The 26537-nt window shown below is 41.5% G+C and overlaps 1 protein-coding gene across 1 annotated transcript in view; it reads left to right on the plus strand.

Annotated features, from left to right (window-relative positions):
- CHST9 (carbohydrate sulfotransferase 9) overlaps positions 1-26537 on the plus strand; it is a 132513-nt gene that overhangs the window by 24770 nt on the left and 81206 nt on the right. Inside the window, exon 2 of the mRNA XM_060243863.1 lies at positions 9486-9706. Coding sequence (XP_060099846.1) covers positions 9607-9706 — 100 coding nt within the window. The 5' untranslated portion in view covers positions 9486-9606. The remainder of the gene's footprint in view (positions 1-9485; positions 9707-26537) is intronic.

Here is a 26537-nt window from a genome sequence, read left to right on the forward strand (position 1 = left end):
CTCAAGCCTTCACTTCAGCCCCATCATTCTAAAGATAAGGTTCATTGCGCGTCAGGCCCGGCAGAGCCCAGGTGCAGCGGGCTGTAAATGTGGGGGGGAGCGAAGGGAAGGGGGTGCTGTCGGCCTTGCCGTGCAGTGGCAGGGGGCAGTGGGGAAGAGAAAGGAGGAGTGAGCGGAGGAGGCAGGCAAACTTGGTGCTTGCCTGGGGCACCAGGAGGGGGGAGCCCAATTTGGCGCCCCCACCCTCCCAACGCCCTAGGTAAGCTAGTTTGCCTAGTGGGCGAGCCAGCCCTGAGTCTATAGAATTAGGTGATTCTTAGGTATACAGTAGACAATATCTTTTCAGTTATATGGTTACTGTTTAGATGTCTTTCAGGAGGGTCTTCAGTAGAAGAGCAAGATTTGAGTTCAATAGAACCTTAGAAACCAAGAAGGTTTGGGGGGCATAAGCTTTTGAGAATCAAAGCTCTCTCACCAGATGCTGAATCAGATATCTGACAAAGGGAGCTCTGACTCTCAAAAGCTCATACTTTGAAAAACTTGTTGATCTCTAAGGTGCTGCTGGACTAGAATCATGTTCTTCTATTATAGACCAACACAGCTTTTCTCCTAAAACTATCTTTGTGGAAGGCACCACATGCATGGAGTGGATAGAAAGGTGTGCTAGAACTTCATGAAAAAACTTGCATAGTTACAAAGTGATACAATACCAAGTGCAAAAGACGGAACAGAAATAAGGTTCCAGGTCCAACTCAGAAAATATTTGGAGACTTTGGGGGGTAGAGTTAGGAGACTTTTTCATTTCCAAAAATAAATAAATAAAAATGCAGCAACGCAGTCATCATTTCCTTGTCCCCCAGCAGCTGCACTTCCATTAAATTAAACTGAACACACACACATGCACACAAAACAGACAAAATAAAGTTTTGCAATCCCACATTTTTGTGATCTCACTGGGGCAATTTACTCACAAGAGTTGCTGAATGTAACCATCTGCTGTAATTCAGCCAAGTTCTTCAGACTAACACTGGGAAACAAAAGGTTCTAATTTATTCTTTACTATCTACTTTACTGTGCAAACAACTTCCGAAATGAATGCAAAACAAATGAAGGACTGCACTGCTTCCCTTCTCACAGCTTCATAGACTCACCAGGAAGATCCACATCACTCTGCCTGTTAGCTCCACCCCTATACAACTTCCTCTTGCTGAGATTTAAAGGCACACACACCTTCCAAAATGCAAGGAGTTTCCAAGCTTCTTCTAAGCTTTCTGAAGTGGAAAGGCACATGGTGGCTGTTATGTTGGGGCTTTCCCCCACTGGCCAGCTGGTAGGTGGTAGGGAGAAGCCTGTAAAAGCAGAGGATCCCCCACTGGGATCTGGGAACTAGCAAGGCTGGACAAAGAATTTTAAAACTTCAGTACAAACCACGAAGATAGATTCAGGTGGGTTGCTGTGTTAGTCTGAAACTGCAGAACGAAGTCTGAGTCCAGCGGCACCTTAAAGAACAACAAAATTTTATTCAAGGCATGAGCTTCTATGTGCATCACACTTCCTTATACAGTTAAACAGAATGTCCTCAACCATTACATATATGGGGGGGGGGGGGTAGTTTCCAAGAAGGTCTTGCTAGAGTCAAGATACATACTAACTGGGTGATTATAACTGAGATTGGATTAGGACAGTTGGTAAAATCAGTGAATGGCAACAAGCATACACATACAAGAGTCAATAAACAGATGTGAGAACTGAGAGGTCAGTGGCACCTTCAAGACCAACAAAATTTATTTTCTGGGTATAAGTGAGAACTGAGTGACTTAGCATGTGCAGTGAGTTAAGAACCCAATATCTCTGTTAACCATGGAGGTTCCATAGTGCTGAATGTTGTAATAACTTGTAATTCAGCAGTCTCCCATTCCAGTCTGTTTCTGACATTTCTCTAACACCAATCACTGATGCCCTGAGCAATCACTGTACAATGAGCTACTTTACTCCTCCCGTATCCATGTAACAACAGCTGCAATGTCAATGCATTTCAATGGTGCCAAGGCATCTCAGTGGTACTACTGAAGTGCTTTATTTGTCTTGTGTTATAATGCTTAAGTTAGAAAGTTTTTTTTTTTTAAAGTCCAAGGAAGATCCCACATGGAAAAAAAGCACAGTGCTATAGAAAGCACTGCAGACATTTTAAACAGCATGCTATAGCAATTCAGAAGCACAAAGAAGAGGTCAAATTGAAAGAAAGTCGTTTCACTTCAAGTAGGGTTGCCAAAGTCCAATTCAAGAAATATCTGGGGACTTTGGGTGTGGAGCCAGGAGACATTGGGGGTGGAGCCAGGAGCAAGGTTTTGACAAGCATAGCTGAACTCCAAAGGGAGCTCTGGCCATCACATTTCAAGGGGGGGGCACACCTTTTAAATGCCTTCCCTCCATCGGAAATAATGACTGATAGGGGCACCTTCTTTTGTGGTCCAATATTTTTGAAACTTGGAGGGTCTTTTGAGGAGAGGCAACAGATGCTATGCTGCAAAGGTGGTGTCTCTACCTAAAAAAAAAAAGCCCGCCCCAGATACCCTCAGTTCAATTCTCCATTATACCCTATGGGAATCAGTCTCCATAGGGAATAATGGAGTGCCCAGCAGGCATTTTCTTCCCCCTTCCACTTTCTGATGAACCTGAAGTGGGGGGTCCCCTCCAAACTGGGGGATCCTCTGCCTCCACCTAGGGATTGCAGAAAACAACTGTGTACAAAGTATATATATATATACACAAAATAATTCTTATTGTCTATGTTTGTTTCCAATAATACCAAATACATAGTATATCAAAATGTTTCGCAAAAGGAAAGGAAAGGATCCACAGTATTTCAATGTCCAGAGAATGTCTAGTCCTTCTCCCTTCTTGTTCAATCCTGTGTAGTATCCAAATTCCTTACAAATCCTGGCTCCAAAAGAGATGTTCCCTTATGTGTCGACTTGGATCACGTTTTGCATACAATGATTCCTTGAAGAGCCAATCTGCTCAATTTTTCTTTTTGACGTCAACTAAGACCACTTGATCAAATTTCCAATAGGCACTAGCTCCTGGGGATTGGCAACCCAAACTTAAGAACAGCTTGACTGTGTTTTGCTAACCAGGTGCAAGCAGCTTTGTATGAAAAGGTAAATAAAAGTAGCTGGTTGCTAAAACAGTTCTGTCTGAAATGACAAAAAATGACTTTGTAACTAACTAGCAAAATGGTTTGCAAAGGCTGTCTGAAAGGGTCCTTGGTTCCATTACAGAGTTTGGCAGGCACACAGAATCCGTCCCTTCCTGAACGAAGGGAGCATGCCAGGAGGTAACTGCAGCTGAGCCAGGACACTTCAGCATCCTTCTAGCTGACTGAGGCGGTAGAGGGGAGGAGCAAGCTGGGGAGGAATTGCAAGGGTGGCCTATTTAAGGAGGATCTGCAGTAGGCCAGGAAGCATGAAGATCTGTGCTCAGGGAATATGGAGAGGAGAAGCAAAGTGGTGCAGGCCCTCAGAACAAAGTCATGGCGAAGTAAAAAGCCTTGCCCAGGAGGAGCATCGAAGATAGCTTCTCGGTAAAGTATGCTAATGCACGATAACAAAACAAATGCTTTCTGTGATAGCTGTTGTTTACATGAGTTCATGCTATATTGGTTTAATAAAAGACAGCAGGCTATACTTAAAAATTATGAAGAATCCTGTATTTTTATTCCTTTTTTTCCTTTGTAAAACTGCATTTCTCTGCAAACCATATGGTGGGATTTAGGTAATCTGATATAACTTGTTAAAAGTCTGTGCCTTTGCACCTATCTTAAGTCTAGAAATAAACACTGGAATGCTGAACCAAAAAAAAAATCTAATACTTTTGGAATGACTCTTTTGTTCCCAAGTGGTTTATATTATAATTTTTTTTTTGCTTTAGTTTACTATAATCTCTCCTATCAGATGTTCTTTCCATTGCCCTGAAGTTCAAAATATGTTGGGGCTTTCTTGGGTTTCCAGTTTAATACTCTGTATACTATACTCAATAGAATTACAAAGCCCTGTATTTTAAAAGAAATGTAAGTATCTTTCCTTTACCTTGTATCTTGAAAAGGTTCCGTATTGCATTTTTGTCAACATTTATATCCTACTGCTTTTGAGTAGCAGGCAAAGGACATTTAAATTAATGATTTCCTTTTCCTGAGGCTCTTGTGTTGCAAGTAAGATTATAAGAATATAAGAGAAGCCATGTTGGATCAGACCAATGACCCATCCAGTCCAACACTCTGTGTCACACAGTGGCCAATACACACACACACACAGTGACTAATAACCACTGATGGACCTCTGCTCCATATTTTTATCTAACCCCCTCTTGAAGCTGTCTATGATTGTAGCCACCACCACCTCCGGTGAAGAAGTACTTCCTTTTATCCGTTTTAACCTGTCTGCTCAGCAATTTCATCGAATGCCCACGAGTTCTTGTATTGTGAGAAAGGGAGAAAAGTACTTCTTTCTCTACTTTCTCCATCCCATGCATTATCTTTTAAACCTCTATCATGTCACCCCGCAGTCGACGTTTCTCCAAGCTAAAGAGCCCCAAGCGTTTTAACCTTTCTTCATAGGGAAAGTGTTCCAACCATTTAATTATTCTAGTTGCCCTTTTCTGGACTTTTCCCAATGCTATAATATCCTTTTTGAGATGCGGTGACCAGAATTGTACACAGTATTCCAAATGAGACCGCACCATCGATTTATACAGGGGCATTATAATACTGGCTGTTTTCAGTTCTCTTCCTAATAATTCCCAGCATGGCATTGATCTTTTTTATTACAATCACACACTGTCTTGACATTTTCAGTGAGTTATCTACCATGACCCCAAGATCTCTCTCTTGGTCTGTCTCTGCCAGTTCACACCCCATCAACTTGTATTTGTAGCTGGGATTTGTAGCCTCACAGATCCCTTTGGAGTGCCTCACAATCCTCTCTGGTTCTCACCACCCTGAACAATTTAGTGTCATCTGCAAACTTGGCCACTTCACTGCTTACTCCCAACTCCAAATCATTAATGAACAAGTTAAAGAGCATGGGACCCAGTACTGAGCCCTGCGGCACCCAACTGCTTACCGTCCTCCACTGCGAAGACTGCCCGTTTATTCTCTCTGCTTCCTATTAATTAGCCAGTTTTTTATCTACAAGAGGACCTGTCCTTTTACTCCATGACTCTCGAGCTTACTAAGGAGCCTTGATGATAAACTTTATCAAAAGCTTTCTGGAAGTCAAAGTAAACATTTATTGGGTCTCCATTGTCCACATCTTGTGCACCCCCTCAAAGAAATGTAACAGGTTAGTGAGGCAAGATCTTCCCTTACAGAACCCATGCTGAGTCTTCCTCAATAACTTGTGTTCATCAATGTGCCTACTCATTCTGTCCTTGATAATGGTTTCTACCAACTTTCCCGGAATTGAAGTCAGACTGATTGGCCTGTAATTTCCCAGATCTCCTGTGGAACCCTTTTTGAAGATGGGGGTGACATTTGCTACCTTCCAGTCCTCAGGAACGGAGGCAGATTTCAATGAAAGATTACATATTTTTGTCAGAAGATCCACAAGTTCAACTCTGAGTTCTTTCAGAACTCTTGGATGTATGCCATCCGGACCTGGTGACTTATTAGTTTTTAATTTGTCTCTCTCTCTATCTATCTATCTATCTATCTATTTATTTATTTATTACATTAAGCAAGCAGACTCAGGGTGGCTCAGAACATTACATTACTACCATTAAAACCAATAAAACATATAAAACATAATTACATATTTAAATTATTTAAAACCATTTCATGGTGCTGTATTAATACAATACAATATAGGCGATTCTGAAAATTCGGTGGTGACCACCAGTACTCTACATGGTGTTCTATATGATGTCCAGTGGCAGCTCTCTCTCAGCTAGATATCGAAGGCCTGTCGGAACAATTCGGTCTTACAGTTGTAGGATCTCCTCTCTTGTCACCTCAATCTGATTCAGGTCCAAAATAAGTGGTTCTGAAGTGGGCAAACACTTCTCGTCTTCCACAGTGAAGATGGAGGCAAAAAATGCATTCAGCTTCTCAGCCATTTCCCTATCCTCCTTCAGTAATCCTTTTATGCCTTGGTCATCCAAGGGCCCCACTGCTTCCCTGGCTGGTTTCCTGCTTCTAATATACTTGAAGAAATTTTTATTGTTGGACTTTATGTTTTTTGCAAATGCTCCTCAGACTCCCTTTTTGCCTGCCTGATCACAGTCTTGCATTTGATTTGCCACAGCCTATGTTCCTTTTTATTAATCTCACTTGGACTAGCTTTTCACCACTTAAAGGAGTCCTTCTTACCTTTTACGGCTTCCATTACTTTGTTTGTTAACCATGCAGGCCTTTTCTTATACCTGTTTGTGCCTTTCCTAACTTGTGGTATATATTTTATCTGAGCTTCTAGGATTGTAGTTTTAAATAGCCTCCAAGCTTCCCCAAGGGTTTTGACTGTATTTACCGTTCCTTTCAGTTTCCTCTTCACATGCCTCCTCATCTCAGAGAATTTAACCCTTTTAAAGTTAAACGTGGTTGTGCCGGTCTTTTGGGGCAACTCTCTATTTATACAAATGGTGAAATCAATAACGTTATGGTCACTGCTCCCAAGCAGTGCGATTACTTTTCTATCTCTCACCAAGTCTTGGGCATTACTTAGGGCCAAATCCAGGATCGCCCCACCCCTGGTAGGTTCTGAGACCATGTGCTCCATAGCACAGTCCATCAAGTGCATCTAGAAACTCAATCTCTTTCTCTTGACCAGAACACATATTTACTGTCACGGGCTGGGGCCGGGTCAGGCGAAGTCCAGGGGCAGTCCAAGGTCTGTAGCTGGTGAGCAAAGAGGGTCTGATGCGCCAAAACCAAATCACAGTCCAGGTATCGCAGGTCAGGGGTCCAGGAGCCGAAGTCGGGGGGTCCAGAAGTCAAGCCAAAGTCAGGGGGTCCAGAAGCCAAAGTTAGAAGCCGAAGTGGATGCTAGAGCGTCAGGTAAGTGACTAGTTGCTTCCACAAAGCCTCCTCCCAAAGCCCACAGCTATATAGCCCTCTGCTGTCTGTTGCCCATTTGGGGCTAAGTGCTGACTCAGAGGGCGGCCAGGATCCTGATGAGACTCAAGCATCCTTACTCCTAGAAGAGCCAGGATCCTTTCAAAACTCAGGGCTCAGGGAGCGTCTTGCTCATGAGCGTGCCGCCCTCCTCCGATTCCTGAGGTCCTGACGAAGGCAGTCACGCACACAAGCCACCTGAGAGGGCGAGGCAGGGGGACTTGGGTCTTCTCCCGCAGGAGGCAGGGGCACTGGTGCAGGTGGCAGGGGCACCGTTTTTTCTGCAGGCTCAGCTTCTTCTGCAGGGTCCCCAGCACCCATGACATTTACCCAATCAATCTGCGGGTAGTTAAAATGACCTATTACGACACAGTTTTTACGTTTAGCCGCTGTCTTTAAGCCTTCCATCATATTATAATCATCCTCTATCTTTTGATTTGGTGGGTGATAACAAACTCCCATAGTTAAATTTCCTTTTGGGCCCTCTATTTCAACCCAAAGCATTTCTAGAACGGAATCTAATTCTCTGACCTCAGTCTTACTGGACTGTATACCCTCTCTGACATACAGAGCCACCCCACCTCCAACCCTTCCCTCCCTATCCTTCCTATATAACTTATATAAAGGAATCACCGTGTCCCACTGATTCTCATCATTCCACCAAGTTTCTAAAATTCCCACAATGTTTATGTTTTCTCCCAACACTAAACATTCCAACTCACCAATTTTACTTCAAACACTTCTAGCATTTGTATACAAACATCTATAATTTCTCAGGCAAGCTAGGCCCGCAACCTTCCTCCTGCTGCCTCGAGACTTTGGCAGACACTCCATACTGTTTGTCACCGTCTCAGTGGACAACTCTGATCCATTACCCGGTAGAAATTATTTTTCAGAAAGCTTTGGGCTTGAGCTTGCTTCACTTGAAGCCACTGGTGAGAATCAGGCTCTTAATTGGTTTGTTTCTGTAATTTAAATCAATGATTGCCCAGTGGTCAACTTAAAAAAAAACCACTGAGGTATACTTGTCTTTCAGAGCTGGATATATGTTATTAGTAGTTGTTGCTACTGAGTTTTGAATAAGGCACATTTAAATATTGCTGATAGTGTGACTTGTAAGGAAGCCACTGGTGCTTGTATTGCTTTAACAGGATGGGTTGGTTTATCCTGGCAACAGCCCTGTGGGGTTGGGTAGCCTGAGAGGTAGAGACTTGATTAAGGCTATAGCTTTGCAGTAAAGCATGGATTTGAACTCAGGTATCTCATTTAAGACATTCATCACTGTAGCATGCTGTAAAACATTTTGCCCATTGCTGGGTTGTAAAAGTCTACAAAAGCATGAAAACTTGCGACCAAAATTACTAACAATTTTTGTAATAAAGATTATTTGAAATTAAATGGAAATCAGTGTGTGTTCTTCTCTAGAATTATAATTCATTCAAAATTTATACAACAGGCATACACACTTGCACAGCTCAAAAAAGTTCATATACAGATATCTTGACTTGAAGCATGACGCCCCATTAAACTGGGGTAATGTGTACCCATGGAATTCCAATATACGAAATTATTCAAAGTTTGATTCTTTTAAAGATTTTACATGGAAGATGATTTTTTGACATAGAGATAGTCTCTTTTCCCAAACACTCCTGTGGATGCAAAAGTTGTCTCTGGTGTCTTCGACAAATTCTGGCAATGGGGCCATTAGCTGGGATCAGCCCTTTCACAGAAAGCTTCTTCAGGCTCTGGAACAAGGACCCACAGCAATGACACCATCTATATATATCAAATAATCAAAATTGATTATATGCATCTAACCATTAAAGGAAGTCATATATTATCTTCCATAAAAAGAATTTATCAATCCAATGCAACTCTCACATAGAGTCAAAGAAAATATGTTGGCTTTTCACTTTGAAGTGGAGGGGGAAGCAAAACGAATTGGTTAAATGGCTGCACTAGGGCAGAATTCCTCATTATGGTGTCTGTGGGTGCCATGCTGCCCTCCAGTACTTCTGGCACCTGCTGAGCTGTTCATAGGTGTGCCAGGCCTTTGTAAGGCGGGACTTGTTATTGGTTCTCATTCAAATGAGTTTTCCATGGATGCACTTGTAGCAACATGCAGGATTGTGATTCCATTCCCCCTTCAGACTTTGCTTCTTTTTATTTCCCTTCATTTTTTTTTATTGCAATTCTTGCAATTCTTTTCAAAGTGAGGAGGGTGATATTGTATTTGGCTTTGTCTCCTATAACAGCTGTTTTGGGGTGGTGCTCGCCACCTCATCTCAAAATTCCAGAGATGCTCACAGTCTCAAGTAAGTTTGGGAACTCCTGCATTAGATAATTTTTTTTAATTCTTTTTATTTTAATCTCATTTCAGAGTGATTTTTCCAAGAAAACTAGAAGAGAAGAAGAGAAGATGCAAGCTAAGCTGAAAGTTTATGAGATACCTGTCCATACAGCCCTATGAAATGACTGGAAATGTAGCCCTCTGATGGGCCATGAACCTAAAACAAGTCTATGTTTCTGTACTGATGTTTGGAGTAGCAGGTCTACTCCTTTTCATGTATCTGCAAGCCTGGATTGATGAACAATGTGCAGGTAAGGTGGCAAATCAGGAACTGGATGACCACTGTGTGACAGGATGCTGGACTAGATGGATCATTAGTCTAATCCAGCAGAGCTTTTCTCAGGCAATAGCCAGAAAATTTTAAGATGAGGGTTGGGATCAATTAATTAGATAATCACTAATTAGATTAAGTGCTTCAGAGGGTGCTTCAGATCCCAACTAGAGTGGTAAAATGTTTGAAATTTTTGAAGCCACTGGGGAAATGTTTTTTTGTTTTGTTTCTAGATGAAATGGAAATTTGGGAGATAAGTCAAATATGGAACACTTAAATGTGTATCAAATGTACATAGCACTTACATTTCTAAACAACTACTTTAGCTGATTTAACAATATATCATGTATCCTTTAACCTATTCATTTAACAATATAACACACATCCTTTAACTTAGCTAGCATTGCACTATCTATAATCTTATAAAATTGTACAATTTGGCATATTTATAGAATTTTAGAAGTATAAATGTCTTCATTTTCTATAAGAAATGGCACAAATACCCAGTACTTGAGAGTTTCTACTGCTGCACCGTATGCTACTGTAGCACATAGATCTTGATTTTTTCATCTGAGATGTACAAAAAATAAAAGTTGAAGGTGGATTATCCCCCCAAACAAAAGTTTCTTCCCAAAATAAAATATATTATTTGTACAGAAATACTCTTTCAGTTATAACAGGTAAGACTACCAGCATATTAAGGTAAACATTAAAAACACTGAATTCTTCAATATGATCATTAAACACATTCAAACATCTTAATTGTAGCAAAAATTATTTGTATTTAAACAAAAAACTGTTGAAAGTGTATATGTGTACAGTATACATGGAATTATCATTAATTCAGTGTTGTAGATTCTTACATTTTCATTTCTTATTCCAAAAGGGAGAAGTATTTTTTTTGGGGGGGGGGGGGTTGGTGTTCCCCACAATGTACACATTTTAAAAAAAAAGTCTTAACTTTTTCTGCTGTATGTTTTGATTGAGAAAAACATTGCCTTCCACTCATTCTAAAGGAGAATATTTCATCCAAATTGCCTGATTATTCTCTATGAAAAACTGAAAAAGTTGGGGGGATTTCTCCCCACTTTTTTGTCTCCTCCCTTGGGCAGTCACTTCTGCATTTCCAAACCAATGTCTGAATTAAACTTTAGCTGCAATTATTGCTGAAATCTACAGGCCAACTATTCATTTGCTGCTGCTTGAGTTCTTCCAACTGAGACTCTTACCTACTGTTTTTTTTGTGTCTTGTCTCTTCTGCAAGGCAAGTCCTTGCAAACACACAATAAGCTGTATCTATGAATAAGGAAGAACTGAAATTTGTGGAGGAGACTTTGAAAAGTGGATCTAAGTCATGCGAGTAATGACATGAATTGAACTTTCATAAGAAATTTAATATGTCTTCACAAATTATTGTGAACCTATTTTCTGTGCTTGGTTGTACATTATTTGGGATGCATGTTGTAAAATGTAACTTCATTAATGCCACAATAATTTGTTGGGCAGAACCATTATAGCCATACTTGGCCTATAAATGGCAAGAGATGTTAAAATGTCAATCTGGAATGGTCAGTTCCTAATTAAGTAGAATTTAAGGGATTATTTGGTATTTAACCCTGTGAATAGACCAACCACTGTGCATAATTTTTATCTTCTCTATAATTGGCTTTAGGTAGAAAAAGAAGAGGATTTAGGGAAGAAATTAATAAAGTTGCTAGGAGTGAATGCTAGGAGCAGACAGTGGGATTTAGCAGATAAGTACCTGTTACTTTTTAGATGACAAAAAAATAGGCAGAGAGGATGGCAGATGCATTGCTGAAAATGATTAGAAAATGTAGGGCTTGGTATAGTGTTTTCAAGACCAAATAGTCTTAGAATTTTACTTGGCAAGTACAGTTTTCCAAGAGGTGAAAAAACCCAAATCTCTTTGTTATCAGTTAAGATTTGCCTTGGTTTGTGTTCCTATTTTAAAAAGAAAGCCTCTAGTCTCTGTCAATTTACCTAACACCATAAGTATTGGTCACAATAGGGTTGCCAAGTCTAATTAAAGAAAAATCTGGGGACTTTGGGGGCAGAGCCAGGAGACTTTGGAAGTGGAGCCAGGAACAAGGGTGTGACAAGCATAATTGAACTCCAAGGGAGTTCTGGCCATCACATTTAAAGGGACAGCACACCTTTTTAAATGCCTTTCTTCCATAGGAAATCATTAAGGATAGGGGCACCATCTTTTGGGGCTCATAGAATTGGACCCTCTGGTCCAATCGTTTTGAAACTTGGGGGGTATTTTGGGGAGAGGCACTAGATGCTATATACTAAAAATTTGGTGCCTCTACCTCAAAAAATAGCCCCCCCAGAGCCCCCAATACCCATGGATCAATTCCCTATTATTCCCTATGGGAATCGTTCTCTATAGGGAATAATAGAGTGCCCAGTAGACATTTCCCTCCCCCCCCCACGCCTTCTAAAGGGGGGGAGGGCCTCCAAACCAGGGAATCCCCTGCCCCCTCCCTCTCTCACACACATAAATACTTACTAGATCTTCTTCCTGCAGAACTCTACTTGCTGTGAAAATGAAAGCAAAAGAAAGGGAGGAGCCATTCTCCATGGCAACTATTACTGACCCTTTCCAATGAAGCCCTTCCTGATTCCTGCGCAGCCTTAAAGGCTCACATTTTACAAACGGATCAGTTTGCAGGTTTCTAACCCTGCAGGAGCTCTACAACTACATGATGCCTACAAGCATGTTCTCCCCCCACCCCCGCTTCCAGATTTTTGGAGAGCGGGGGAGGAGGCCGCAAATTCGGGGGTCCCCTGCCAGGCAGGGGGGGGGGGTTGGAAGCCTAGGTCACAAGCTTGGGTGGGGGGGGGTATATTCAAGGCAGAGTTCTACTTCCTCAAACAACTGCTCCTGCCAGGACTCCAATGTATTGGGGAAAGTGGAAAAGTGAAAAGAATGCAATTGTCACAGTTGTACTGAAAGTTGTTGTACATGATAATGCTTCCCATAAATTGGTTAGACTGAGAATTGATGCCTAGTCTTCTGGAATGTACATAGTAATACAATGTCCCGCATTGTGTAAACAGTTGTAGGTGGTGAGGTTTATCTCTTTCAGTATGCAAATATAGATTTTAGCAACCAATTTCAATTCAAAACTTTTTTTTGCAGTTGTTGAAATTATTTTGTACTCATCAGATGTGGAAACAGTTTGACGTCCCCATTTACTTGCAGAGTAGAAGTGTTACTGTGGTCAAAATAATAAAATGCATGAATTTCAGAATGTTTTGTGAAAGCTCTCAAGGGGATCTCCTTTCTGTGTAATAGACGTGATGTGATCGCATGGGCTCACTGTATGTGTATTCATATTTTCCACCTTTTCATGCATCTTGAAACAAATTCCTTTTTTAATCCAGTCGTTGGAATTAATTTAATTTTCTAACTGTCAAAGTAGCTGTATAAATCCAAGATGCAATTGTGTTATACAGAAGTTGTTTTAGGAGCTAAGCTGTCATCATAATCAGTGAGCCCATGCAAAGCCAACTATAGTTAATGGAGCACATAAAATAATGGGGTGGTATTGTTTTATAAGGTGCCAAAATGATGGAACATTGATATTTTCTCTTTATTGTTCATGCACAACAGCACAAAAATCTGATGAGAGCAGACAAAGATATTTTTCTTCCATTGAGTGGCTTCTGCCTCTAAAGGTCCATTGCATTTCCATGTTGGGAAGGGTTTTTTGGAGATTTTATCTTGTTATTTTTTCTTACTTCTCTTATTGGGTGTCTCATAATTTAGTACAGCTAGTCAAATGCAGCAAAATTAGCAAAACATGTTATGTGTTGCAGTGTGTGTTCTGTCATTTCAGTGGTCTGCTGTAAACTACATTTCATTGCTGATTAAAGTAATATGACATGTGTTAGGAGTATGAACTCCTGCTGGGAATGACTTCAAATTAGTCCTCGCAAAGGGCATGTGTGCTCAGCAAAATGCTAAACAGCTGGTGTCTCTGATGTGTTTTCTAAAGAGATATAAATGTGTCAACTCATCACCCACTTAAAAATGCTATAGGTGACGTCTTACAGGATGGCTCCTTTTTAGAAACTGCATTCTATTTGAATCACTTTTTTATATGCCATCTTGAGGTCTAATTTAACTGCAATATATTCTTTGCAAAAGAATCTGTTTTACTGTTTTAATAACTTTTAGATTTAACAATCAGATTCTCAACTACCATGTGAGCAATCCAAGTATAATCAAATTATGATTGAATAAAAGAATAAGAGTCCAGTAGTGACTTAAGGACTAATAAAATTTGTGATATGGTATGAGTTCTTGTGAGTTACTTCTTCAGATACAGCTAGAATGTGAGTCCGTCTGTCCTATATTTTGAAAAGTGGAGTGATTTCAGATGCCAAATGACATTAGTAGGCTAATGACAATATAAGGTATGATTTGATTAGGTATGATATGCAGAGGTAGAAGGTGTGGAGAAATCAGCATTGATAATGAGTCAGGAAACCTAGGTCTCAATTCAGTCCAGATGGATGCATTGTGTTGAGCTTTCTTATCAGTTGCAATTCAGCAGTCTTTCTCTCTAATCTCCCTTGAAATGCCTTTGTAAGATAATTGCTACTTTTAGGTCAGCAACTGAATGTCCTTGAAGGTTAAAATGTTCACCCACTGGTTTAGAATACTGTGGTTTCTGACATCAGATTTATGTCCATTTTTTTTTTGTAGAAGGGACTGGCCTGTTGCTAGGTCCAGTGATGATGTTGCTAGGAGCTATATGTGAGCAAAACTGACATCTTGATTTGTTGCAGGCCTTGGTACCAGAGTCCATGTTACTGTTAAGTAGTTTATCATTGTGGGTGAGAAGTTGTTTTTGGTTATCAAGCTGTCTGTAAGCAAGAAAAGGTCAGTCCCCAGTGCCTTTGTAAGGAAAGCTTCACTATGCAGCATGGATTGTAGGTCATTAATAATGTGTTGAACTGGCTTGAATTCACCTTAGAATGTTTTTAAAAAGCGCTAGCTGTAGAATGTTTTTTAAAAGCTGTGGGTGACCACCAGTGGTGTTCTGCTGACATTTTCTTTGGCCTTCTCTTGTAGCAAGCTGTCCCTGGGTATTATTCTGCCTTTTCCAATCATGTTTCTCATCATATCAGGAAGATACAGTAGTTGCAAAAATGCCTGCTGTAGATCCTTCAACTGTGTATCTCTGTTTGAGGAGTTGGAGCAGATGCAGCTATAGTACTGGCTATACACGGGAGATTGTTTGATGTGCTGAGGTGGTAGCTGGAGGCAGGCCTCATTTTGAGGCGGAGCTCTGTGGTTAATTGCCACCCAGGAAGAGACGCCTCCAGGCAGGGTCTGCATGCAGGGGGGAGAGACCTCCCCACTGCATGGAGTTCCTGGCCCCAATTTCTCTTGCAAGGCAGTTCCTTCCTTCCCTGCCTCCCTCCCTCCCCCTCCCCTTCCCTCTTTTCTTTCTCACTCTCTTTCCCCTTCCTTCCCATCTATTTACTTTTTTCCCTCTCTGTTTCCCCTCCTGCCCTCTGTCTTCCTTCCTTCATCTCTCCCTCCCTCCTCCCCCTTCCTTCCTTTCTTCTCCACTTCCCTCCCCATCGATTTTTCTTTCTTTATTTCTGATTCTAGTTGGAGCACTCTATGCTCCTCAACTGTCAGTAACCGGTTAAACCAAAGAGAATTCTTAGGAGCTACAATAGGAAGGATGGGGATAGGAGAACTGGTGATGATTTTTTAGGACAGAGCCAGGACCAAAGGAACTGCAAGAAGACTAAGTTGTAAATTTGTCTAACCGGTTACTGACAGTTGAGGAGCATAGGGTGCTCAAAAGAGGGCTGGGTTTTGTGACTGTACCTGATTACAACAGTTTTTAAATTAATCCGAATGATCAAGCTTAAAAAATTGTTTGGCAATGATGAGGGCAACAGGGAAATGTTCTGCCCCAAAACTACATTTAATCCCTCTATTCAGGATCCAACGATTGTAACTTTTGAGCGTTTAGTTTTGAGAGATGTTAAAAGGCTGGAAAGCAATTTAGAGCGACCTTGGAGTAATCTGCCTCCAGAGGAGGCTTTAGCTCTTAAAGGGCTGGTACAGGATGATTCTATCATAGTGAAGCCTGTTGATAAGGGCGGGGCCATTGTGGTTTTGAACAGTAATGACTATCATCAAGAGATTGAAAAGCAACTAAAAATGTACATGTTTTGGACATTTGGACTGGTTTCTATATATTTCTTAGTAAATTGGTCACTAGCTTGTATTTTTTGTTGTGTTATCAATTATAATGACCTCTCTCGGATTGTATTCTCGACCTTCTGGTCTGGCAGGAATTCCTGCAGTCTTTTAATGGGGTTTTGTTTTGGAGGGAAGACCTTAAAATCGAGGCTCAACTTCAGGTCACCTCTGATGCTGCAGGTGCACAGGGTTTCGGAGTCTATTTCCGTGGATGCTTGTGCACAGAAACATGGCCAGAAACTTGGATTAATGAGGGATGGACCAGGGACCTTACCTTCCTTAAGTTTTTTCCAATATTAGTGGCAACTTGGCTGTGGGGGATGAGTTGGCCAACCATACGGTCCACTTTTGGTGTGATAACTTGACTGTGGTGCAGGCCCAATTCCCTTACATCACAATCGCCATGGGTGATGAGGCTGGTCCAGGCCTTCACTAGTCCAATTTAAGAAATATCTGGGGACTTTGGGGGTGGAGCCAGGAGACTTTGGGGGTGGAGCCAGGAGACATTAGGGGTGGAGCCAAGATCAAGGCTGTGACAAGCATAATTGAACTCCAAAGGGAGTTCTGGCCATCACATTTAAAGGGACGGCACACCTTTTCAATGCCTTCCTTCCATAGGAAATAATGAAAGATAGGGGCTTTGGGGGCTTCTTTTGGGGCTCATAGAATTGGACTTCCTAGTCCAATCGTTTTGAAACTTGGGGGATATTTTGGGGAGAAGCACTAGATGCTGTATTGAAAATTTGGTGTCTCTACCTAAAAAAACAGCCCCCGCAGAGCCCCAGATACCCGCAGATCAATTCTCCATGATTTTCTATGGGAATAAATCTTCATAGGGAATAACAGAGTTCCCAGCAGACATTTCCCTCCCCTCCCCCCGCTTTCTGACGACCCTTAAGCGGGGGGAGGGCCTCCAAACCGGGGGATCCCCTGCCCCCACCTGGGGATTGGCAACCCTAGCCTTCATGCTGCGCTGCCTCTGGCTTAATATTTTGTTTCAGGCCAGGCATGTGCCGGGGGTGAATAGTGGGATTGCTGATGCTCTCTTTCGCAAACAGATGGCGAGGTTTTGTCAGCTTGCTCCAGACACCAATCTGCAGCATCTGGATGCCCCCAGATGCTATGGCAGGTTGGAGGGCCGAGGCTTACAGAGTAATAGGTTCGTCAATTTGACGAACATTGCCACCAGCACAAGGAGAGGGTACGACTGGGCGACGGTTCGTCAATTTGAGAAATTTAGGAGGCAGGAGGGGTACAGGAAGGCCTGGCCAATACCAGTGGAGCATCTGCCATATTTCTGTGTTTCCCTTAAGACACAAGTTTTGGCTGTCTGCTCAGTATAGGGGAGGCTGTCAGTGATTGCCTTCGCCAGCAAGGTCTTGGGCTTCAGCGAAGCTACCGGTGATTTCCATCTACAGAAGATGCTGGAATGCTGGACCAGGGAAGCAGGCAAGTAGAGGGATGAGCAAAGGCCCATTTCTCCTGTGATACTTAAGGGGTTGCAGGGGGCCTGGGAGAGTATATGTGCTTCTGCATACAAGGCTTGCCTTTTCCATGCCGCTTCCCTGGTTGCTTTATTTGGAGCTCTGAGAGTGAGTGAGCTGGTAGCGCAGTCAAAAATGGACCAGACCAGCCGGGCACTGATTGTACAGGATCTTAGGTGGGTCAAGGGGGAAGCACACATTATGGTAAAGGGTTCAAAAACTGATCAGAAGGGGAAGGGGGCCCTGGTAAAGCTGGGTCCATGTTCAGACAGGGAACTCTGCCTGTCACAGTATTTGGCATTGAGGGATAGCGAGGCAGCTGACTGTTTTGTCATGCAGATGGGAATCTGCATGACAAAACATCATTTTTGGGTCATAACCAGCAGGGCCCTAGCAAGGCTGGACCTGTCCAGGGTGAAGTTCAGTACTCACTACTTTAGGACTGGTGCTGCCTCGACAACAGCATCCTTAGGGTATGCCAACACGGAGATTCAGCGCTTGGGTAGGTGGAGGTCAGCAGTTTTCAAGAGCTCTGTGCGCCTCTTTACTTTGCTGTGAGCTCTGTGCGCTTCCTTACTTTGCTGTGAGCTGCTGAAGTGGGGAGGTTGGTGCTTCATTGTTATTTCTTTTCAGGTGCCTTGGTGCACAGCAGGAAACGAAGGGTCCTCATCTGCAGGCACAGCTATATCTTTTGGGCAGGTCATTGTGTCAAGAGATCAGCTACTGGCTCTCAGTTGGGGCTCAGTGAATGGGCCATGGTTGAGTGGCAGGGAAGACAAGGTTTGCATTGGTCAGGCCTCTTGCCCATGCTGTTTAGTGAGGGTGCAGAGCCCCCACTGCATGTACTGGTGATTCATTTGGGTGGCAACGATCTGGGCCTGCTGAAGGGTAAGGCCCTTGTATTGCAGGCCAGGGATGACCTGAGGGCCATACAGGTCTGGTGACCAGACACCACGATTGTGTGGTTGGCCATGATCCCACATTTGTCATGGTGGGGTGCTCTGGATCCCAGGGGCGTGGAGCGGGCTGGCCGTAAGGCAAATAGGGAGCTTCAGAAAGCTTTGGAAGCTGGGTTGGGCCACTATCTGCCTCAGCTGGTGATTCAGGCCGGCAGGCCGGACTTATACAGGAATGATGGTGTTCATTTATCTGATTGAGGAAATGATTTGTTTCTGGCAGACATACAGCAAAGGCTTTGGCAGATTTTAGAAGTTTAAGTGGGCGCAGGGTCCTAAGCAAAGGCTTGGCCCTTGTGTTGGCGGGTTGGATTGGATTTGGCAGCTCAGTGAGCACCATGCAGCAGTCCTATTTGGGCTGGAGGGTCTTGTAGGGCCCCCCCCAGGGCTGTGTGGCATGAGGGGGGGAGAATGCAGACTGCCTAAGGGATGGCAGGGATTGATCTCCACTTAATCCGTGTGGTTTGGGGGGGGGAGATCTCTTGGGTGTATCCTGAGCAAGGTGCCAGCTGGATGGGAGCCACCCCATAGGGAATTGGCTTCGGTCCAGGGCAGGGTGGCTTGCCCACCAGTGACAAGGGAGGTGTCCAGAGGACTCCTGGCTTTGACCGTGCCGCCAACCTATGCCTTGCCTTTGCTGCCAGAATTTTAATAAAGTGGACCTTAGTTTACCCAACTTCCTGTGTCTGTCTCTTTATTCTGTCTGGGGGGCGGGGGGAATTGAGATACTATCATAATTTATGTCTCTGTTTCCAGTGCTCATAACAAAATAAAACCTTTGGCATTTTAGAGGTTACTACCATTGGTCATTAATCAAATCATATGCTTACTGTAATTTTGTATTTAATCATTGATTGATTAGCCTTATGTCCAGTGAAGATTTCTTTTTTCCAGTAAGTCACTGCTTTCTCTTCCTAATGTACAATTCAGTTTAATATGATCTATCTCAGTGTAATCAATTTGGATTTTAGTATTATGCAAATAAATCCCTGCAGAAAATTGTGGGAATGATTTTTGTGTGTGGAAGGAAAGAGGGATAGGAACATCCCTTTCTATTTGCTTTAGACTTCCTATAGCCCACCTGAAAACAGCTGAGAGATTGGCAGATCAGTGAAGCTATGCAATAAATTATGTTGAACAGTTTTGTTAATTCTTCCATGATTTTACTTATTTAAAAATTGTTGGAGCCTTCTCTTTTTTCTTTCCAAGAATTTGTGTGGGACTATATGTGCACAGTGTGTCTTAAGAAATATGTCTTGCTGGGAGACTCATAGTGATATCAGTGACGTGTTTGATGCATGTTTGTGTTAGCAGATTCCCTGAGATTATGGATTACCAGCCTGATGTGAACTACAACTTGCATGTGCATGTTTTGTTCATCGACTTTATAATTGCTTTGTAGTACACATACACCTTTCATTTAACTCCCTTCTGAATACTTCCTTCAAATCTGCTGACCTTTTATGCAGATGTTACAATAACTTAATCAGCTTTTTTGTCTTCAGTGTGACTTTCATATTAGGCTTCTCTTTTTCCATTTTAAACAAGCACAACCATATAAAAAGTTGAAATGCACAACAATATTTTAAAAATTGATTACTGTTGGACAGATAATGAATAACAGTCTGTCACTTTGGAAGACATCCATAGTGGGATTGATGTTAGGCTTATGACTTGACATCATTACTGGCTGTTAGGATAGAAACTGAGAAACATATGTGTTAATGATAGTTATTGAAACTTAAAGGGTAGCATTTTCCCCCAGTTATAAATATGTAGATATCACACCTTAAATGAGAGGAAAATGTGGAAAACCAGCCAACTTGCATCTGAAGCAGATCCTACCTACACCACCACCTGCTCCAGCCTTATCGACAATGGTGTTTTCTGCTGTTCCTCTGTTTCAGTGGAGCAGGTGCAAGAGAGAGTCCTAATCTTGGGGGGCGGGAGGGTGGACTAATGTTGCTATGCTGTGCGTACTCCCAGTCCCCTGACCCCATTGACATAAATAAGTGTTGGCTTTGTTCCACAACATGAAGCCATTTTTAGGTCTACAAAGATGGTTAAGATCTTGAACAGCTCTATGTAGATGTTGGTCTAATTGTTCGTTAACTCATGGAAAAACTAAATATTAGCATTTGCACAATAGAGTTTATCCAGTGGGACTTTGTACAGTGAGCTGCTGAAAAGTATTCCCAGCAGGGCTTTTTTTTTTTTGAGCAGGAACGCAGTTCCAGCTGGCCTGGTGTCAAGGGGGTGGGGCCTAATATGCAAATGAGTTCCCACTGGGCTTTTTCTACCAAAAAATTCATATGGATGTAGCCTAATATGCAAATGAGTTTCTACTGGACTTTTTTTGTTACAAAACAAAGTCCATCTCCATACTCCATTTATGCATTTGTAGGTATCAGAAATAGGATATATAGCTTCCCCATTTTTAATATGCTACTTTGGAAAGTGAAATAAGCTACTTTGGAGAGTGAAATAAGCTGGGCTTTTTTTGTTGAAAATAGCCATGCAGGAACTCATTTGCATATTAGGTCACACACCCCTGATGCTAAGCCATCTGGTATTGTGTTCCTATGAGTTCCTGCTTTAAAAAAAAAGAAAGCCCTGAAAATAAGCATTGTGTTTCATGTTTTAAAGCTGCATATTCATTCCTTGGTTGCTTGACCTGTTCTGCTTCCAATTTTGTTAAACTCAACAGGCCAGGAATTGCAATGCATCAAATATATAGTTATAATTGGAGTATATATAGTTACCATGTTGAATGTGGTGTGTGTTCTAACTTTACTGTCTTTTCCCTGCCCCGAGGATTTATTAATTCATTATTCCCTATAATGTTGGCTCTTACTACTTCTAGTTGCGGTGGTCATGTTTTTTTAAAAGTTCTTGGAAGTCAGGTGAGCATCTAACTTCAGTAGGAAGAAGATTTTTAATGGATTGCATGTGGACTTGAAACAATGCAGTGTGTTTAATAAAGTTGGAAATGGGATAGAGTTTTTGTTGGATATTGCAACTCTGCAAGAGGATCTGGGAGGGAAAGGGTTAAGGGAATTCTTGCTCTCTGGGTACACCTGGCAGTTGGCCCCACCCTCTCATTGGTTAGATGCTGAGCCTCTTTGGCTGTTGATTGGCTTCTGTTGTACCTTATATAGGACCTCCCTTCTTCTTTCTCTTACCTGGGCTCAGAGCTGTAGCACATTAACCTTTTTGAAGTTAATCTGTTCACAATAAGTTAAATGTATCTACATGAATATGTCATGTAAGATGTGCTGCTGCTTTGGTAAGTAAAATTTCTTTTTCTTGTTACAATTAGTTTCATATCATCTCTGTAATTTGTTTGAACATCATTTTTCTCTTAACTGGGAATTGTGGAGATTCGATTATACGGCATAAGGCTTCTGTGCTTCCAAGGAGATTTTTTACAAACCATTTAACCAAATAGTTTTGCCTGAACATGTTTTCCTTTCTGAAAGATGATGCAACTAGGCAAAATGCCGTATTAACTGCATTAGCAACTACTTTGTTTGTCTGTAGAGAAGATCAAGGAAAACACTTTAGCACATTTTAAATTGTTTGTCAGTTGTGGCAGTTTGTTTTCTATTTGTTGCTACATAGATTAAAAAGAAAACTAAAATATCAAATGTCTATTTTAGACTTCTTAAAAATAAGACCACCTGCTATTCCATCTCTTGTCTTATGTTTCCAAAGATAGAGTTTTAATGACAGAAACTTCCACTAACAAAAATCTTTTTTTTTAGTATTTTGGAATGCAGGCAAATTTACTCAAAAGTAATGGGATATAAATTCTAATTATTATACTCAGTAGCCCCCTTAATTCACTCTAATAAGCTGCAAATCCATTAAATAATGATTTCTCGCATCCCTCTTGATTAAGAGGAAAGCAAATAATGGCACGTCATTTCGTGTGCGTGTTAAAATCAACTTTGTTTTAAAAAGTGGTGTAATACGTGACAGCATGTTAGTTATGGTTGTTTTAAAGAAGGGATGTCAGACCTGCAGCCCAGGGGCCGGATCAGGCCCCCAGAGGGTTCTTATCAGGCCTGCGAGCAAGTCTGCTTTCTTCTCTCTCTCTTTTGCTTCCTTCTGTACTACAGCTTGCTTTGCCAGGCTTGCTCAATTGCACAGAAGCTACAGAGCAAAGCTTTTGTTTTTTCCATTGACTGAGGTTCCTCCCTAGGGGAGAAGGGAGAGTTCGCTTTGCCAGGCTCTCTCAATTGCACAGCAGAGCTACTGAGCCAAACCTCTTTTCCTTCTACTGGCTGAGGCTCCACCCCCTCCTTATCGCCTGGGGAGGGAAGGAAAGAGTCAGATCTTCCTTTGTCCAGTTCCCTTGATCACACAGGAGAGGTACAAAATCTTTAATTTTATTTGTCTATGTCCTTTATAAAGCTTATATTTCTGCTATCTGTCATTACATTTTATGACACCCATGGCCCAGCCCGACAAGGTCTCAGGTCTCAGGGAACACGTGTGGCCTAGGCTGCGGGAACTGCACTGGCTGCCAATTGTATACCGGGTTCGTTACAAGGTGCTGGTTATCACCTATAAAGCCCTATATGGCCAAGGACCTGCCTACCTCAGGGACCGCCTCTCTCCATATGTTCCCCAGAGAGCACTGTGTTCCAGTTCACAAAATCTTTTGGAAATCCCTGGGCCTAAGGAGGCCAAACTTAAAACAATTAGGGAGCTGGCCTTCTCTATAAAAGCGCCCCAATGGTGGAATCAGCTGCCGGAGGAGGTGCGGGCCCTGCGGGACCTCAACCAGTTCCGCAGGGCCTGCAAAACTGCCCTCTTCCAAGAAGCCTTCAAGACGTGACCAGACTGAATATTACGCTGCCTGGATAAATAGAGACTGTAGCACCACCGTATTGTTTTTTAGCTTTTTAACATTAATTTTTTGTATTTGTATTTATATTGCGAATTGATTTTACCTGTATTGTTATATCATGATACCATAGCATGTCTTGTAAGCCGCCCTGAGCCTGACCCGGCGGGGAGGGCAGGATATAAATAAAAACTTATTATTATTATTATTATTATTATTATTATTATTATTATTAGGTCAGATCCAGCCCCCATAACAAATCAGTTCAACACCCCAGTTTTAAAGGTTGTGGCAAATCACAGTGAGTGCCTCATATCAAAGCAATTAATTATGTGATTCTGACAAAGTTTAAGATTGTTTGGGGGATTGTCTGACACACAGAGGCGAAGAACAGTGAATAACATTAGTTGGATGCAGTGTTGTCCTAAATAAAAACACTTCAATGAGTCTGGTGCAGCCTGGCTCGAATATATGTCATTAGTTGATATTGGGTTCCTAGTGCTTAGATAGATCCCTACATTTCAATGTAACTGGTAAAGATTTTTGGCACACTGCTTAAGGATTTCATGAATGATCTGTAAATTCACTGAGGAGACAAAAATCAAAGCTGGTGTTTGATTTTTAGGCAAGTATTCTTAAGTCTGTTTAGCTGTATGTTTCAGTTTCTTCTTAGATGCTAATATTTCTTCAAATTTGACAGCATTTCTTTATGGTATCCTTTGAGTATTCTGATCAGTTCTAAAAGACAATAACTTTTTTTTGAGGGCCCTATATGTCTTAAACTAAATGTCAATCTTGTTGACTTGATAGAAGCCAGCTCTAGTAACAGCTCCCTCAGGAGCTTTGACTAAGAGGTGTGTTAATATATGGATAAAATAAATGTGAATTCTAACAACATACATAGAAAGGTAAGACTGAGCCCTGAACATTTGAACTTGCCTTATTCCAAATCAGACCATTGAACTTTCTATTTGAACATTTGAACTTGCCTTATTCCAAATCAGACCATTGAACTTTCTATCTTATACTGTTTTGTTTTGACTAGCTTTGGCACTAGATTTCCCCCTAACTGGAGATGCCAGGGATTGCAGCTAGAACCTTCTGCATGGAAAGTACTGATCTATAGCCACCTCTTCCTTATTGATGTTGAATTCTCAGAGGGATGCTTCCATCGTACTAACATGGAACTGAGAAGTTATCTAGTGTTGTTTCCAGTACTACATTAATATATGATGTTGAAACTATTATAAGATGGCTATACCAGTTTGCATAGAGAAGTGAAGTGTGAGTAGAGCTGTACACAAACAGCAGCTTCTGATGTTATAATCTTAAGGTCTCAGTGGTGCAGATTTTGGGTGCCACAAACATGGCATCTGCTATTGGGAAACAAGGACTGAATAATCTTGTATCTTAATTCTTTATGCAGGTGTGGGTTGCAATATGGAGAGACTGTTAGACACACAGATGGGTTGGATAGAATTTAATTGGAAGATTCATTGTCTTTGTTCTTGTGGCAATAGCTGGAGAAGGGAAGACACAAAGGCGTAATAGTCCTAAGTGTATTTTTTAAAAAGATATTCTTAATTGGGTGAATAAAACATTTGATTCAATACTTAAGCCAGGATTTTCAGTCATATACAATTAAATACCTGTATGTTTTCTTGGAAATAGATGCCAGTTTTCTGAAACTGACCTAATTTGACATGACTTATTTAGCCAGCCTCAGACTATAAAAGGATTACTCTGGTCTTCCAGGGCTAAACAATGTCTAATTAATTTAGTGGGAATAGTAACTTCGTTAAAGGGTTAGCATCCTTTAATTTTCCCTAAATATATCAATAGATTTGGAGTGGCCAAAAAAGTTTGTCTGTTGTATCAACTTCAATTCACAAGGCATGTACTTAAAAAAAAAAGATGATGCTTCCTAAAAATTAAAACGGTTAGGCACATTTTCTTAAATTAGTGAGAGTTGAGTGCCATCTATAAAATATTATAATTTTTCCATGTTACTATCATAAGAATAAACAGGGTCAAACATCAGATCAGTGACCAAATTATATATTGCCTGAAAGTGTTCAAATAGAAGATAATTTATATACCCTACTTTTCCCTAGGTTTCTTTATTAGAAATTCATGTCCCTTTTGTCAATCACACTAGGAGCTGAATCCTTATGTCTGCCTGTTTCCAGAGGGGAAATTGTCCACATTCCTTTTCAGCACACCATTGTGCTGTAACCTGTAATACTCTGTTACCTGTTCTGTTACACTCCATTGTGCTGTTACCTGTAACTTCTTACTAGAATAAGGCTTTTCTGCATGGGGTTCTTTTGTTAATTCTGGCCCCATATTGCTATGGTTTATTCCCTAATTCCATGCAGGTGTTTGTGCCATTAGGTTTGCTTTGGGTTTTTTTTTTTTTTTGTCGTCCCCCCCCCCAAGTTCTTGTATACCAATCTTTGTCTGGAAGCCCATTTTGAGCCACCTTTTCCTTGTAAGTCATGTTTCTGTTGGTTTTCTTTATACTGCCCACTCCCACCTGTGTCAGGTTTTACTCAGTATCAGTTAGATTTCTCTGAGATGTGCAGGAAAAGCTTTAATGAAAGATCAGAAGCAAACATTGGCAGCAAGATACCTTGCCAGAACTGACTTAATAGAAACTACATAGGCAGATAAACAATTCTATGTTGCATCCCCAAACTTTGTGTGCTATACACATTTAAAACAATGTCCAGGCCTTCACATTATATATGTCCTGTTCAAGGCTAGCTTTCAGCAGGCAGGAGCATCTGTCTGTACCAGTCTAGTTCATTTCCCTGGATACCAGATAAGGGCATTCATTAAAATAACACTCTGAAGCTGACACTCCTGCAAGCCCCTTATGAAACATTTCCAAAGGTACAAAACAGAAGTCTGGTTACATGATAATTACAAGGTGAGTAATATATCTAGTGAATATGAGATGAATTTATATATAGGCTTGCCAATCCCCAGGTTCCAGCGGGGGTTCTCCCTCTTTCCCAGGCTCCATCCCGCCCTCAGTCAGCTGTTTGTCACAACTTTACTTATGGCTCCACCCCCAATGTCTCCTGGCTCCACCCCTAAAGTCTCCTGGCACCACCTCCAAAGTTCCCAGATATTTCTTGAATTGGACTTGGTAACCCTTTTTATATATGATGAATACATGCCAAAGAATATAAATATAAAAGTGACAACAACCATATGTGAAATAAGTGAAGACATGATTAATAAGCAATGACTAT

Source organism: Heteronotia binoei, chromosome 7 (assembly GCF_032191835.1).
Source record: "Heteronotia binoei isolate CCM8104 ecotype False Entrance Well chromosome 7, APGP_CSIRO_Hbin_v1, whole genome shotgun sequence".
In the NCBI taxonomy this organism is placed as follows: Eukaryota; Metazoa; Chordata; class Lepidosauria; order Squamata; family Gekkonidae; genus Heteronotia; species Heteronotia binoei.